The sequence below is a fragment of the Phoenix dactylifera genome, unplaced genomic scaffold, assembly GCF_009389715.1.
Source record: "Phoenix dactylifera cultivar Barhee BC4 unplaced genomic scaffold, palm_55x_up_171113_PBpolish2nd_filt_p 000146F, whole genome shotgun sequence".
NCBI lineage: Eukaryota > Viridiplantae > Streptophyta > Magnoliopsida > Arecales > Arecaceae > Phoenix > Phoenix dactylifera.
This window is the reverse complement of record NW_024067700.1, coordinates 975568-992895: the sequence shown is the minus strand read 5'-3', so window position 1 is coordinate 992895 and position 17328 is coordinate 975568. Positions and strand designations below refer to the sequence as shown.

At 40.7% G+C, this 17328-nt stretch overlaps 1 protein-coding gene across 3 annotated transcripts; it reads left to right on the top strand.

Moving 5' to 3' along the window:
- Positions 1-8242: 8242 nt before the first annotated feature.
- Positions 8243-16671, top strand: LOC103697000 (U4/U6 small nuclear ribonucleoprotein PRP4-like protein). 3 transcript variants are annotated; one of them, XR_003383430.2, is made up of 6 exons: positions 8243-9100; positions 14384-14837; positions 14965-15162; positions 15268-15349; positions 15797-16128; positions 16411-16671. XR_003383430.2 is itself a non-coding variant. In XM_008778761.4 (5 exons), the coding sequence occupies exons 1-5, from the start codon at positions 8340-8342 to the stop codon at positions 15889-15891; spliced, it is 1590 nt and encodes a 529-aa protein (XP_008776983.2). In that variant the 5' UTR covers positions 8243-8339; the 3' UTR covers positions 15892-16272. The 3 variants fall into 3 exon arrangements, 1 of the variants encoding a protein (XP_008776983.2); XR_003383431.2 differs by having other exon boundaries at positions 15797-16137; XM_008778761.4 differs by lacking the exon at positions 16411-16671 and having other exon boundaries at positions 15797-16272.
- The last annotated feature ends 657 nt before the right edge of the window (positions 16672-17328 follow it).

Sequence of the window (17328 nt, the reverse complement as noted above, 5' to 3'; positions counted from 1 at the left end):
TCACAATCTGTGATCGACTTCTTGCATGCTGTGAAGATTATTGCTAATGAGTTAGATATTATTGATACTCCTCTCTCAGCAGACGACATCAGTCTTCATGTCCTTAATGGACTCGGACCAAATTATCGAGATATTGGTGCTCCAATCCGTGCTCGTGAGAATCCTCTCACCTTTAAGGAACTGCATGATTTGTTGCTCGGCCATGAGAGCTACCGTCAACTGGAGACATCCATTGCCACTATGGTTGTGACTGCCCATTCCACTCAACGCCGGGCTTCCAACTTCCACAAGTTTCCGAACAAGAAGAACTCTCGGCCTCATTCTGGCAAGTCTAGGCCTCATCATCGTCATGATACGGTCTCCATTACTTGCCAACTTTGTGACATACCAAGACACTCTGCTAAAACATGTCGTGTGAAGCCGCGACCTAGCGCCTCTGTCAACTGCGCATCTCCTACCTCTTCTTCTTCGAACAAGAAATGGCTCGTTGATTCGGCGGCATCCCACAACGTCACTTCCGATCTTACCAATCTCTCAATTCAGTCAGAATATGATGGCACCGATGAGGTTGTCATCGGTGATGGATCAGGTTTAACACATGTTGGCTCTACGACCATCCCCTCCACCACTCGTCCATTCAAACTTTCTAATACTCTTTGCATTCTGTCGATTAATACAAACCTGATTTCATTTCATAGCTTCACTAAAGACAATGATGTCTTCTTGGAATTTCATCCGTTTCATTTTCTTGTGAAGGATCAGAGAACGAAGGTGATGCTCCTTCAAGATAGATGTCAGGACGGGGTTTATCCACCACCGGCATCAGTGAAATCTACTTCTGCTACTTCCCTCGTCTGTAAATGCACCGCCATTGATGTCTGGCATCGTCACTTAGGCCATCCCTCCAACAAAATTCTTTCAAGAGAACTTAGTCGTTTTCCTATTCCCCTTCTATCTTCCTCGCATGGGAACTCTTTATATATTTTCTGTCAGTGCAATAAAAGTCATCGTCTTCCCTTGTGCCAAACTTCTCTGACGAGTACCCGTCCCTTATAATACCTTTACACTAATCTTTGGGGTCCAATGAGCCACTGCTCCATTGATGGCTACCGCTACCATGTGATCTTTGTTGATCACTACACCAAATACTACTGGCTCTTCCCTCTCATTCGTAAACCAGACGTTTTGTCTATCTTTCAACAACTAAAACCTATGCTCGAAAAGCAATTTGGCTTCTCTATCACCAATCTCTACTCTGATAATGGGGGTGAATTTACCAAGCTCCAACCCTATCTCCTGCTCCATGGCATCAGTTGGTATACAACTGCACCCCATACCCCCCAACAAAATGGAACGAGTGAACGTTGTCACCGACAAATAGTCGAAACTAGCCTCACTCTTCTTCATCAAGCCTCTCTCCCATCGTCTTTTTGATCTCATGCTTTTCAAACTACCGTCTACCTCATCAACCAACTGCCTACTCCTCTCCTCGACAATAAATGTCCGTTTGAAGTGCTCTTTGGCCGACCCCCTAATCCAGCCAAACTCAGGATCTTCGGCTATCAGTGTTACCCTTAGCTCAAACCCTATACATCCAGTAAACTTGATCCCAAGTTGAGACCCTGTCTTTTCCTTGGATACTCTATATCCCAAAGTGCCTACAAATGCATGGATCTTGACTCCTCCAAAATATACATCTCTCGGCATGTTGTCTTTGATGAGGCTCTCTACCTGTCTTCCACTGCTTGCTCCTCACCTTCGGCCTCTCCAAGGGAAGCTGTAGCAGATTTTCTGATGCCGCTAGTGCCACCGGTAGTTACACCTTCAACTGACATGTCTTCTCTTGTAGGTTCGCGCTCCACCATTCTCCTTGGCACCTCTACACGACAATCTGAGCCCTTATCTTCTAAGGCTCCCATCCTCGAGTCCAATCCCTGTTCCCGTTCATACTCCTCCACCTCCCACTCCTACTCGTATACACCCAATGATCACCAGATCCTGCAATCATATTTTTAAAACTAAACAACTTTATCTTGTCACCAAGCACCCCCTTCCTCCACCCATCGAGCCCACTTGTGTTACACAAGCACTCAAAGACCCTCACTGGCGACAGGCCATGTTCGATGAGTTCAATGCCCTCATCCGCCATGGGACTTGGGACCTGGTACCACGTCCGGCTTTCGGCAACCTAGTTGGTTGCAAGTGGGTGTTTCGCATCAAACGACCCTGATGGATCCATTGCTCGGTATAAGGCACGACTCGTTGCCAAGGGCTTTCATCAACGCCTGGAGATTGACTACACCAAAACCTTTAGCCCTGTTGGGAAGCTGGTTACAATTCGGACAGCTCTCGCTATTGCAGTTTTGAAGGGTTGGCGTTTACGGCAATTAGATGTTAACAATGCCTTCCTTCATGGCACTCTCACTGAGCAAGTGTATATGGCTCAACCTCTTGGTTTTCTTGACTCCGCTTGTCCTTCTCATGTCTGTCGGTTGAAGAAATCGATCTATGATTTAAAATAGGATCCACATGCCTGGTACCAGGAACTCAGCTCGTGTCTTCTTAATCTTGGTTTCTTCAACTCCAAGGTAGATTCGTCGTTGTTCATCTATCACAAGGACTTCATCATCATATACATCCTTGTATACGTGGATGATATCATCATCACTGGAAGTCACCCAGCAGAGATCTCCCATGTTGTCCACAAGTTAAGCATTCACTTCTTTCTGAAAGATTTAGGACCGCTGCATTTTTTTCTTGGCAGCAAAGTTCTGTCTACTACTCAAGGTCTATTTCTTTCCCAGCACGAATACATTCGGGACCTATTAGATCATTCTCACATGAGTGGCACTAAGGCTATCACCACTCCTCTTAGCACAAAAGAACACCTGTCTTTGGATAATGGCTCCGGTGTCGTGGACAGTACTGCATATCGCCGCATAATTGGAGCTCTTCAATATCTCGGCTTCACCAGACATGATATTACCTTTTCCATGAACAAGCTCGCTCAGTTTATGCACAAACCTACCGTGCAACATTAGATAGAAATGAAGCGAGTCTTGCGCTATCTCAAACACACTATTCATCACGGTATTCTCCTTCGTCGCGACCCAAATTTTACTCTTCATGCGTATTCAGATGCCGACTGGGCTGGTAACTTGGATGATCGAACTTCTACCACAGCTTACATCTTTCTTAGCGACTATCTGATATCCTAGAGCACAAGGAAGCAACAAGCTGTTGCACGCTCTTCTACTGAAGCAGAATACCGGGCTCTTGCTACTGCCTCCTCTGAATTAGTCTGGATCCGATCTCTTTTTTCGGAACTCGGCCTCCAGATTCCAGCTGCACCTACGCTATTATGTGATAATATTGGCGCTACTCAACTCAGCTTTAATCCCATCATGCACTCTCGCATGAAACATATTGCCATTGACTTGCATTTTGTTCGTGATTTGGTCGCCAAGGGAATCCTGAATGTCTCTCATATTAGCACCGTTGATCAGCTCACGTACCTGCTCACCAAGGCTTCCTCGCCAGCAGTTTCACCTGCTTAGTTCCAAGATCGATGCAGCTCATGGTACCAATGTCTTGCAGGGGCGTATCGGGAGCATCGAATAACCTTTCCCTTCAACTACTCTTCCGATATTCCTGCATGGGCTGAGCGATTCATGTATATCTCCAAGGGTGTGATCAGTCCATGAATCACTCCCAGTTTGTTATTCTGTTAACACTTCTTCCTCCTATATGTACCTCGCAGTTCAATAGGAAAGCATCGAGATTTCATCTGCTATAGGTGTAAGGGTCTAAGTGAGGTTTAGAAAGATGGTACGACTAACTTCCAACCTTTATGAGACATAAGTCTGTAGATTTATGACTTCAACTATCTCATTCTTTTAGAGTAATGTGCTTTATTGTCCTTTTTTTTTTATATACATCATGGAACTCGTGCACGCAGGTTTTCCTCTATTGCTTCTGTAATAGTACTGCAAATCTTTACGATTGTTGTTTTTTTCGCTGCACCATTGTAAAAGGATCGAGTGTAGATAAGGGTCTGCAGAAATGCCCTTATCTTAGTGTAGATGGTGGTGGTCCATGGTGGTTTAAATCTGGATCTATTGTGAGAGTTTACCTGCTCCAACAAGCTGGGGAAGTCACACTCCTACCAGGGTTAAGATGAAGAAAGCCGGGTTTTCGAATTCTTGGTGTGATGCAATAAGAGAGAATTGACTTATCCCAGGGAGTCTATGTTCACGAGGCCACCACCATGGACAAGGGAGTAAAAATATTAAGAATATTATTTCTACAAGATCAAAAATATTACGAATATTATTTCCACAAGATCCACTTGCAGGGGTGGATGCAGAGCGGGTATATAACTATGGCATACTACGCGACTTCAAGGAGAGACGAAATGGTTTACCTCGTTGTGCGCACAGCACGTAGATAGAGGAACTGAGGAAGGAGCAAAATCATCATTCAGATGACTATACGGAATCTGAAAACATAAATAGACAATGAAAGTGGCTATTCATGCAAAGATGGCATCTTTTCTAAACTTTTATATAAAACTAATGTATGCGCATGCTATGCTTGTGGAGAATCACTTAAATCATTTAAGATGAAGACTTTTTACCATTTATATTTTAAAACTCTTAAAAAATTATATCTTAATAGCTCTATTAATTATATGTATACAAATATATGTAAATACATATATGTAAATGCACATGTATGCATGCATATATATATATTTAAGTTTATTTATAGGAATGTACGTACATGCTTACTATATACATGTGTGTACATATTTATGTATATATGTATATATACATGTTTGTATATATATATGAATGTATGTATGTATGTATGTTAGAATTATCATAACTAATAACTACATCCAAAAATATAAATTATATAAATAATTTATACATATGAGTATATATGTTTGTGTTGTGTGTGTATATAATGTACACTTATGCTTACTGTGTACATGCATATATACAAACATGTATATATGTATATATATACTCACATATATTTGTGTGTGTGTGCATATTTATATAGTTTGCTCATATAAATTATTTAATAGAATTGTTAAGACTAATAATGGCCATACAAAAACATGAAAAGTACTACTTTTAATTTAATAATATATGATCAAATGATTTACTGTAGTTTTAAATAATTATTATATTATCATTTGATCTCATTGGAAAATATATAATTTGATATACAGCGGGATTTTGCTTGTGAGTTTTGCTCTTGTAATGGAAAGAAGTAGAAGAAGAAAACAATAGTAGTAAATTTAAAAAATATCAATCAAACTAATAATTAATAAAAGTCTCTTATACTTTATTTTCTAACAATTTGAAGAAAAAAAAAGCTTAGTTAACATTAAAAAAAAAACTTTACAGTTTGACGGCAATATATCAGATATTTTCCAAGATTTTTTTTTTCAGGAAAAGACACTATTATTTTGATATAATATTTTTAATATTTTTAGTTTGTTGTTATAAGTTATTAGAGATTGTTACAGTAGTTGGTAATATCTCGTAAAACATAAAATATTATAATCTAAAAATAAAGTACTTTATTTATGAATGAGAAAATATAATAAATTATAACCTTAGAAAACTTATATAATGACTTCTTAACTTTGATCTCGTGATACTTAGTCGCTCATTTTTTCTTAAAATTTTAAATTAAATTCTTGAAATCTATTCTATTGCAATGCGAGCCTTCTACGCTGTTCCCTTCTCATCTTCATCAGATTCTTATGCTACTTGGATTTCATGAAGCTATATGGCTGACTCCGGAGCAACTGTATATATACCATGGGAGTGGGAGTGATACAATTGGATTTTGAGAAGCACCGGCTAATCACGAGTGCAGGAGACTGCTGCCAATCTTTGTGGTTGCAGTGGAAGTATGGAAGCCACTGCGAGGGTTGGCTGCAGCAGCAAGGGAGCAACTGCAGTGGCTAGGGTAGGGTGAAGGCAACACTGGAGGTGGTAGCCTTGGGGTGGCAGGGGCAGGGAGGAGAAAGGAGAAAAGTGCAGCCAATGAAAAAATAAGAAATGTTTCAATAAAGAGGTGGTCGTGGTACCTTGGAAGGTAGTTGTCCTCAGCTCTCTAGATAGGGGCAAACTGCATCATAAGTTGGTTGGTTAGTTGTCCTCCATTAGGAGATGCCTGACTTTAGTAAAAAGGACTAGTGTCAATATGATTCCACCAACATTCCTCCTAACAACTATCTGCAGATAAGGATGACCAAAGCCCACCTCCGAACATTGGTCTGACCGAAGCATTGTTGATTATCTATTTGGCAAAATCTACTCCTACATCCTCTTGTAGGTTAATTTTGTCTTTACCCCAGTGTGTGAATCCTGAGGATTCCATAGGATAGTATTCAGTCTTATCCTCCTAGTAAGCTAAAGCCTGAAGGAAAGATGTCTTAAGAGCTTCAGCATTCTTATGCCGTAGCAATTATAAAACTAATTCATCTGCCATAAAGACAGGATCAACTAATTCTACCACAATATATACTGAAACATGTTATGGTGCATATTACTGGCTTTGAATAACGTAAACAAGTCTTTCGACTTGTTCTACCATCGAAAATGAAGATACCATGTACCTCTTCATAAGTAGCCTTAGCATAGTGGCTATTTTACTCACAACCACTTCGTTAATCTTTGGACGCAACGACATGATAGCAGTTATGCAATAGTATCCTACTAGGTATGCTATGAAACTTGTTTGCGCAAAATGTCTTTCACACCGCCGAAGGAGATGAATGTACTAGAGAATTTGTTAGTATAAGTCAAATGGCAAGTTAAATAAATGTATGGGCGTGCCACTAGCATTAGAGTAGTTAAAAAGATGATGATTGAAGGCAGGATAAGAGAGTAGCGTGTGGGTTCAAGTGCTTTAACCTTCAAGAACTTTCACCACCGTCACACCACTGTTTGAAAGGAGATGATTTTAGACAAGGATGGATCGAGTCTGGGCTACAATGGTAAAGATCTAAATTAAGTTAACACTATTTCTAAGGGAGAAAATAAAGCTAAAAATGGACCGAGCCTCAAGCCTAAACTCTAATTATCTTAGTTGGGCTTCAGGCCAAGCTTATGTAAAATTTGATATTTTCTAGTACTCAAGCTCGACCCAATGATCAACTTTAGTAAAAAATACTGGTAAGCTAAAATAAGATAAAATATATTGATATATTAGATTATTAAAGGGTTCTTTTCAACATTACAATTTGATATTTATAAGTAGCTTTTCGTAAGTGGTAAGACGAGTGCCACTATTCCTGTTGGACATTTGTTTCGCATAAGTAGTGTTATTCCTCTTCTCAGATCATAGACTGTGGGAAGATGGGTGTAACTATTCTACTCCTCCTATACTATGAATAGCAAGATGATGGATGTAACCATCCTCCTTGGGTTCCACTCTATTAAAACCTCATCATATGCCGACAATAAAAGTCACTTAAATTTTATTTTCTAATATTTATGAAAAAGCTAATTTAATATAAAGAACTTTGCAATTTTATAAAAATATATTTAAAATATTTTCAAGATTTTTATTCCAAAGAAGAGATAGTTTTACTTTTACTTAATCTTTTTAGTATTTTTAGTTTGTTATTATAAGTCATTAGATCTCATTACAATAGCTGGTAATGGCTTATAAAAAAAATTATAATCTGAAAATAATTTTAATTGTTAATAAAATATGTAATAAAAGTATAGCCTCCTATAGTTAGTATACCGTAGCTATTAGTAGTTATAAAGTCATTATTATGTTTGATATGGAGTTTTATTTGTATTTTCAGAAAACATAATTTTATAGTAATACATAAATATAATAAAATATTATAAATTTTGAAAGAAAAGCCTGTAAAATATCATTAATTACATTTTTTTACTTTTCTAATAATACTGAAACGATAGGAATTAATGGAAGGGGAGTCCAAATTGTTTGATAAGTTCATGGGGGACTTCTAATATGGATAAATTTAAAAGGATAAGTTATTAAAGAATAATGTAGTGACTTATATTGATATTAGAAGAGGTGAGAAAAATTATTAAAATTTTTGTTTTTAGAAATAAAATATAGATTTTCTAAATAGTTTGAGGTCGAGAGGGAAATTTCTGAAAATGCACTACTGGGATACTCTATTCTATATTTCTATGTGCACAGAACTCAGGAACATATAAATAATTGAGGGTTCCATTCAGTACAAATCGGGGGCTTTTCCTTCCTCTCTCTTCCCTCTTCTCACCAAAACCCTAACAAGTCTCTCCCTCGATTAGCTTTCCCTTCTCGAAGCCATGGAGGAAGACGAACCCCAGACACTAACCTCTTCCCCGGCCCCTGCGGTCGTCCCCCCAGCGGCGGCTCCGCCGCCCATCGCCCCCATCCCGCCGCCCCCCGCCGCCGTCCTCCGCGCCCGCGCCGGCGCCGCCCGCGCGGACTCCGACTCCGACCGCGAGGGCTCCTCTCCTCGCCCCTCCGCTGACGACTACGAGGTCTCCGAGGAGAGCCGCCTCGCCCGGGAGCGCCAGGAGAAGGCCGTCCAAGAGCTCCTGATGAAGCGCCGAGCCTACGCTATGGCCGTCCCCACCAACGACTCCGCCGTCCGCGCCCGCCTCCGCCGCCTCGGCGAGCCCGTCACTCTCTTCGGTGAGCGCGAGATGGAGCGCCGCGACCGCCTACGCTCCATCATGGTCCGACTTGACGCCGAGGGCCAGCTCGAGCGCCTCCTAAAGGCCCACGACGACGAGCAGGCCGCCGCCGCCGCCGCCGCCCCGGCGGAGGAGGAGGGGCCTCAGCAGTACCCTTTCTACACCGAGGGATCTCAGGAGCTTCTCCAGGCGAGGATCGACATTGCGAGGTACTCGCTTGCTAGGGCGGAGTCTAGGATTGAGAGGGCGAGGCGTAGGAGGGATGATCCCGACGAGGACGAGGATGCCGAGGCGGAGTTCGTTGTGAACCAGGCGGGTGGGTTTGCTCTTGAATGCAGTGAGATTGGTGACGACCGGCCTCTCTCCGGGTGTTCCTTCTCCCATGATGGAACAATGCTTGCGATAAGGTAATCATTTCCTCCTTCTTATACTCATCTTATAAGTCAATTCCAATTCTTCACCCCTGAATATTGGTGCTAAATATAATCTTAAAAAAGCAAAGGGATCTAAACTTTCCATTTTGACCCATGAGACGTTTTCACATCTTTCTAATGATATCACTGAATGCATGATGCTCGTCATATTGATCTTGTTCCTAGACACATTGGAGATTGACAAGGAAGATTCATGCAGATTGGGAGCTAGGCAAAGCCTGCCTCTTTGATGGAAAGTTAATGGTGTTGTCAACAGAAAAAGTCTTTTCTTAGTAGACTTATCTGATAGCAGTGTGTTTCATACTTTCTGGTCATATTAACCTACTTCATTATTTCTCTGCTGACTGTTGATAATTGCCACCTACATGCTCTCTAGTTGCTTGAATAACAAGCATGTTGATTTCCATATCCTTTGAATCCTGCCAAAGTAAGCCATTTATAAGCCAATTATCCATGTTTTGGATTAGTTGCCCTTGTTATGGACTTCTTGATAGAGGATTTCATAGGATGTTGTTGTGGCCAATATCATGGAAGTTTTTGTTTCTTTGCATGCTTATGATCACTGTTGTGAAAGGCATGCCTAGGCCTAAAGCACCAGCAAGGTGCACCCCTAGTACCTCACTTTGGCACAGGTGCAACCATTTCAAACAGATGTGGAAAAGGCGCAGAGGCATGCACCTCGTTGAAACCCTAAAGCACCAATCCTTATTTAAAGGAGGCATGGACACAAATCTCAGCTTTCTACCAATCAATTAAGTGGCTTCTTTAGTCGGGGAAAAGGGGAAGAAAGTAGTTCAAATTTAGTGTTGGGTTTGTTATGGCGTTCTCCTTCTCCCACCTCTCCTCTCCGGCAGCTTCTAGCCTGCTCCAACAGTAGCAGGGACTTCTGGTAGTAGCAGGGAATCTTCCTGCAGTAGGGCAGCAAGCCTCTCCTCTATGGCAACTTCTGGACTCTTCCGGTGGTAACAGGTAGCAGGGCCTCTTTGCATAATTTTCTTCACCTCCTCCTCTTCCCTCGTGTTGGAGTAGGGACTAGGTCCCTGTTTCTTTCTCCTTCACGTACTTCTCCGCCTGCTTGAAGGAGTAAATCCTGTGCTTTTTCTCCCTCTCCTTCTCCCCCCTCTTCTATTGGAATAGGGACTGAGTCCCCTGTTTTTCTCCTTTCAGTTCTTCTTCCTCTACTTGAATAGAGTCCTGTATTTTTTTTCTCCATCTTCTTCATGTTCTTCTTCCCTTGTTATAAAGGGACCGAGTCTCCTCTTTCTCCTTCCTCTCCCCCACCAGCCCGGTGTGTTGGAACAAGGACTAAGTCCCCTCTTTTTTTTCTCCTTCTTCTCGTTCTTCTTCAGCTGCTTGAACAGGGACTAGATCCCCTATTTTTTTCCTCCCCTGTCGTGTTCTTCCCATGCTGGACTAGCTCCTCTTCCTCCTCCCTCTGCTACCTGCTGCCTGTTTCTTTTTCAACCTCTTCTTCTTTTTCTTCTTAGTGATGATACCAAAGTTGTTCTGGTACTAGTGTTGATGTGACTGGCAGGGTTTTTCTGCTTAAGTGATGATTCAGACTCATCTTCTTCTTTTGATTCTAAATGATGATTCAAACTTATCTTCTTCTAGTCCTAAGTGATGATTCAAACTTAAGTGTTGATGCTAAAGTTGTTGTGCTGGTACTAAAGTTGATGTAACTGGCAGGCTATCAGGATTTAAGATGTGACGCTACTTATCTGGAATGGAGAAGTGAGAATTGAGGTTGGCTATTCTATAAGTTCAAAGACATAAAACTGACAATGAGTTGTTATTAATCAATATAATTTGAAGAAGTAAGAGTGTTTTCGAGCTCCAAGGAGTTGTTTAACTACAAAGGATGTTTTTGGTTACACATTGCTGAAATGCTACATCGTCCAAGAACTGCAGTTACAACTTTTTGAGTGTTTCTTTTGTTGTAAATGCGACTTCAACTGTAACCAGATCTTAAAACAGTTGCCAAACTTTGCATCCTGTCTTATGACAAAAAGAACTGGCAATTGAGTTGCAATTCTAAGGGCAATTGAGGGCATTTATTAAAACTATTGTCAAATGTAACTAGATTCTCATACTTTTTTAAAAATGTATTTACTTTGCATCTTCAATCGTTGTAATTAGCACATGCAGGTCCAATGAACTAATGAAAGCTCTTTTGATGAATATCTTCCAACCCATTCTAAGGATAATTATATCTTAGAAATAGAGGATCATAAGTTATTTGTTTTCATCATGTGTATATATAGAGCACTATTCTCCAATCCAAGGTCTGCAAAACCGATACTAGATGTCGTACTGGCCAGGAACTAGGTTGATACGGTACCATATCATACCTACTAACATGGTACATAGTTTGGTGTCGCTCTACTAAATCTAAAGAGTGAAGGGGAAGGGATGCCGCCACAATGGGGCCATGGGACTTGGTGGTTGCCATGGCAGTGGGGATCCTATCACCATCGAGCCATCGCTATCGGTGAAAGGCAAGGAGGGCGAAGCAAAGAGATCAGACAAGGAAGGAAGGAGGGTGTCGTCAGACATGATTGCCGAAAGGGAGAGAGGAGGGCATTATTATCAATTGTTGTCGCTAGAAGGGAGAGAGGAGGGTGTCATCGTCGTCAGAAGTTAACGGGCTCAAGAGGAGAGTGAGGTGGAGGGATCAAGGCGAAACAGTGCAAGAGAGAGAGTGGGTGAGGATTAGGGATTGGTATAGGATGGAAGCTCGTGGGGATCAAGAGCTCGAGGTTCGGAGGAGGCATCATAGTGCCAGAGGAGGGGAATGGGATGTGGTGGCTAGGGTTTTGAAGAGGAGAGAAAATAGAGATTGATCAATTGATTGAATCGAATTAGGGGATCAAGAATTTTGTATTAGGGCCCCGATTCAACCTAGGCGATCTTGGTCAAAACCATCTGGAATCGGGCTAAACCAGTTGTTCACCCTTGTTTGGACCTATTCTTACCAATGTACCCTTTACCCCCCTTTTTTAGGTGCCTAAACCATCACGGTTCCTATCTAGTTCAGTTCAGTATGCTCCAAATTGACCAGTTTAGGATGGTTCAAAAATCATTGCTCCCATCAATGTATTATAAAATCAAAATAGTAAAATATTTTGTAATAATTTGGTATCGATATATTGAAGGTTCTAATGCAATAAATGAAAATATAATATGGTTGTAGCAAATCTTGATATTTGGTTGATGAAAATGGTCAGTGGCACATGCATATGTGGTGAATTAGCAAAAATTCAAATGAGCAATCTCTTCCATAGTGCATTGTATTCCCATGATTATAGTGTCCTACCGTAATAGTGCATAATCTTTAAAGGTTTAGTGAACATGGATGTTTACCTATGAGACTAGAGTCCGTTCTGCCCTTACATCTATAAAAATTTCTAATTAAAGGTTTAGTGAACCAAAAAAGGCATAAATAATAATCCCTCCCACCCCCCTCTCTTTCCTTTCCCACAAAAAAAAGCACGAAAGCTGAATTTAGTATTTGAAGTAGCCATGTTCACTGAGTAGCCATCTCAACAACAATATAGAATGTCTTTTCCCTTCTAGGACTACAATTAAAAAGAAATAGCACTATCACTATACTAGTGGTTCACATCTAGGTCTGCAAACTGGTCAAGTTACTAGGCCTGCATGGTCCAGAACCAGCCACCCTTCTGTAGCCAAGGATAGTATTGCAAGGGAGGAATTTAGACCCATCTGGTTGGGCTTTGCCATCAGATCCACACCCAATTTATCAGTGATGTGTTCGGTCAGGTTTGGGTCTAGATAGCTGTTAGAAATTCAGCCAATAATGTCCCACAGAATATACATTTATAGAGTTAGTTGAAATTGTAATAACACTTTAGATTCATGAAACCTCAGAATTTTGAACCTGGCATGAAGACTTGAGAAAAGATAATTCCTAGGGAGCAGGACTATCACCATGTAACTTTTTCCATAATGCCACTTTCAGGGGATGTTTCAGGAAGAAGAAACTTCTGGTTCCCTTAGTTAAATGTATTATATGGACAGTTGCTTTATGCTAAATTTGTGTCATGCCCCTGCTGAGGTTGTTCTGAGAAGGCACATTTGCTCCTGATGATTTAGCTGATGCTCATTAATGTTGCTGATTACAGTTCGTGTACATGGCACATACCCTGTGCTGCACGAACTTTCAATTTCCAAAATGCAATATCTTGGATGATTTTTGGAAGAAATTTGTCCATAGGTTTATAAAAATGGGCATGTATGAAACATGCCCATTTCTATTAAAATGATATAACTCCGGATAGAAATATTGAAAGAGTTAGAAACCTAATTTAGATTCATTTGGATATGCAGATACAAAATTAAACCTGGGAGTCCATGTACATCATATACATTCCCAGGAATTTACTTGCATAAATACCATAGCAGTCAGGAAATTTATATATAAGTTAGGTACGAGTCTGATTCAGATTTTTAGGTCAAGCTGGGTCAGAGCTGATTCTCAACTTCGGGCTTCATCTTACCCATATTATGTTTCAGATAGGCTTCAACTTAATTGAGTAAGGCCTAGATATGACTGAAGCTAGCTTCAGGACTTGATTTTGACTCTGATTTGATAAAGCAGTACATTTTTAGGTTGAATTGCCTAAATTCTGAATTTTATTCCGGATGACCTGGCTTATTTGCTGCTTGACTTGCAATGTATTCTGAAACTGTGGTTTTATTAGTTCCAATAATGATGTTGAGTTGAATATCAACACTGGTTTCCTAGTACAAGGGTTAAAGAGCCACTGAGCCAGCTGGGCTGATAGGCAGGTAGAGGCGCAAAATATGTCCAGGCTTGAACCAGGATGTGGTGTGGCTTCGTGCCTGTGCATGCATGCCAAGCACTGGAATGAAACAGTGGTACCTGCACATCGTAATCAGTTGAAATAATCCATGTTTTGGTTGTTTTCACGTATTTTCTTTACTATTTTCTTCTAGTATGCACAATATGCTGGTAACATTTACTTCTATTTTGGTTAATCAGTATTTGTAGATTCTTAACATGCAAACCATTATGAGATGTTATACAGAGGTTTTATTCTCTTTTTTCGAATTTGCTTTTTGACATGGCTTCTTTTCCTACTTTGCAAGATGTCCTTCTTGATGCCTTTCAGATCTAGCTAGAGTATAATCAAATCCTTTGTAACTTTGATAAAATGTATGCATTTTTTCTCTTTGTTAACTTATATCTATGTCATATGTCTGTTCCTCTAGTTCATGGAGTGGGGTTACTAAGATATGGAGCATGCCAAAGGTAGAAAAAGTTGCAACCTTGAAGGGTCACACGGAGCGTGCAACTGATGTGGCATTCTCTCCTGTGGATAACTGTTTAGCAACTGCATCAGCTGATAGAACTGCGAAATTATGGAACATTGATGGTTCTCTTATTAGATCATTTGATGGTCATCTAGATCGTCTTGCAAGGATTGCCTTTCATCCATCTGGAAAATACCTGGGAACTGCTAGCTTTGATAAGACATGGAGACTGTGGGACATCAATACCGGGACAGAGTTGCTACTTCAGGAGGGACATAGCAGAAGTGTGTATGGGATTTGTTTCCATCCTGATGGATCCTTAGTTGCCTCTTGTGGTCTTGATGCTCTTGCTCGTGTATGGGACCTTCGTACTGGTAGAAGCATTCTTGCCTTTGAAGGCCATGTTAAGCCAGTAAGTTTTTCATGCCCTTCTGATTTTCCTTGATCATGCTAATTGACTTGTGGGTGAAAATGGTTTCCTAATGTTAAATGAGTACCCTTTTTAACCAATTTTTTTACTGTCTTGTGCATGTTTGCAGGTCCTTGGCATTAGCTTCTCTCCTAATGGTTATCGTTTAGCCACTGGCAGTGAAGATAATACATGCCGAATATGGGATCTGAGGAAAAGAAAGAGTTTGTATACTATGCCAGCTCATTCGCACCTTATTTCACAAGTGAAGTTTGAACCCCAGGAAGGGTATTTTCTGGCAACTGCATCGTATGACACCAAAGCAATGGTATGCTTCTCCCATCTCAACTAATTGAAAATGATAGACTTGCACTTCCCTCTGTTTTTATTATTTATACTGCAGTCTTACCTATGATACATCTGTCTGTATCAGGTATGGTCAGCTCAAGATTTTAAACCTGTCAAAACTTTGGCTGGACATGAAGCTAAAGTTACCAGTTTGGATATTACAGGAGGTGAGTGGCATATGCTTATTTGACTATGTTACAAGCAGGGGCACTGGAGAACATGTTCCCATTTACGTCATTTAGTTGTCTGTCAGTTTTATTACAACTGGTAACTATAAAATGATTGCGTACAACAGGTTTCATAAAGAACAGTCTAGACATCTTTTGCATAAATTGATTTTTTTTTTGAAACTTCCAAACCAGATTTTATGAGAACTGAGAAGTAAATGACGAAACAATTCCATAAAACTGATCTATTTTAGGTTTTGCATGAACTTGTTTTAATAAATACCTGGTGACCAGACAAGCCTTCAATGTTCTTCTTTGGCAAGCACTTTGGAAAGACATATTCTATCCCTTCAAGCGGTTCCCATTTTTTCATTTTTCTTTTTCCGTTTTTTGACATCTCTGGGCATTCTTTGTCCCTCACTTTATGTTGGTATTGTGTGCATGCAGATGGACAACAGATAGCAACTGTTTCACACGATCGGACTATCAAGATTTGGACCAGCCGATGCAAAGAAAAGGAGAAGGCTATGGACATCGATTAAAATCAACTCAATCTTGGGATTCTTTTCTCATTATGTTTTGGCTGGAGCGCTCTTTGCTTCCCTGTTTGCTTGAGCTATGGATACAACTCTAATCTGTTGCTGCATGAGCAAATCTTGGAGTAGCTCTTAGCTTTGTTTCTTAATATGTATACTGGAACTGATTACATGCAATGCATATGAAGGACCAGGTGGATTCCTAGATCTCAGCGAAGAAATCATATGGTTGGACTCTGTTAGGTTTGTCATGTGACCACCAGCATGTCTTCTTTCTTTAGATTTCTTTCCCAAAAGATGAGCTCTAGATGGATGGTTATGACCTTCCATGAAAGAAATTATAGTTGGACTCTGGATTTTTAACATGTTTTTCTTTTGATTTTCTGATGAGACGTTTCTAACATGTTTTTCCTATTACACCTTTTCCAATTTTGAATTTGTGATTGATGATTGTGATCTCCCTTGAAAAATTCGCAGAATTAGATCAGTGCCCCTTAGCCTTCTATTTTACTTCTTTTCTTGCAGGTGATGGGTAGATCCACGATGCTTGACTTCTTTTATGAGCTCCTGTTTTTGCCTTTTTTCCCCACAAATTTCTGGAAAAATGAGAAGAGAAACAGGAGGATGCACGGGTGGAGAAGAGGGATACGTTTGATGAGGCTTTTGGGAACATGAGGAGCGGGATGTATGGAAGCCTTGGGACAGCTTGAATGCCATTCTTTGGCTGTTGCTGTAGTAGTAGATATACATATTTTCATGTATTGTAAGATTCATTGTTTTCCTCTACTTTCCCTACTGAAACTGAAAGGTTGTGGCCGGAAAATTTTTCTTTTCCCAAAAAAAAAAAAGGCTTGCGTTACTTAAGCCGCTGGTAGAAGCTGAAGGGTTTTACGAACTTAGTGTCAAGATGGGTTCTGGTGGCCTAGAGTAGATCTGACGGCCCGTGTGTACTTCCAGAAAGGGGCCGATCTCTGGGATCGCACCCTATCTTCTAGCCAATGGGATGGTACCCTCCAAGCTTAATCCATCTGTAGTTTTTCTATAGTTCAGGTTTCTCTTAATTCTCATCTTTGCTATCCTACACCTTCTCAATTGAACCAGTTCCCCTTTGTCAAGTGACAAGGGATGATACCAACCGAGCACTTGCTTGGAATTTCTAAGGGAACGGCTTCACATTTAGGTTCTGTTGGGGGTATTGCTCCAAGAATATCCAAAAGCTAAAAAGGCCTGCGGATTTGTATTTCCTCCACAATAAATGGGCACAGGTGGAGTCTGCTTATTGCAATAAAGTGCCGCTGTCAGCATAAATCCAGCGGGATTGGTCTGGGAACTCACCAAACAGGCCCTTGGTAGGCTGGTAGCTCGTAAATTCCTCTTCTCTCTCTCTCTCTCTCTCTCCTCCGGACCCGGCCTGGTTTTTCAATGGGTTAGCTCCGGATCTAA

Coding starts and splice junctions, on each gene's coding strand:
- LOC103697000 (XM_008778761.4), top strand. CDS start 8,340: ATGGAGGAAGACGAACCCCAGACACTAACCTCTTCCCCGGCCCCTGCG. Junction 9,101..14,383: donor GGAACAATGCTTGCGATAAG/GTAATCATTTCC, acceptor CTGTTCCTCTAG/TTCATGGAGTGGGGTTACTA. Junction 14,838..14,964: donor TTGAAGGCCATGTTAAGCCA/GTAAGTTTTTCA, acceptor GCATGTTTGCAG/GTCCTTGGCATTAGCTTCTC.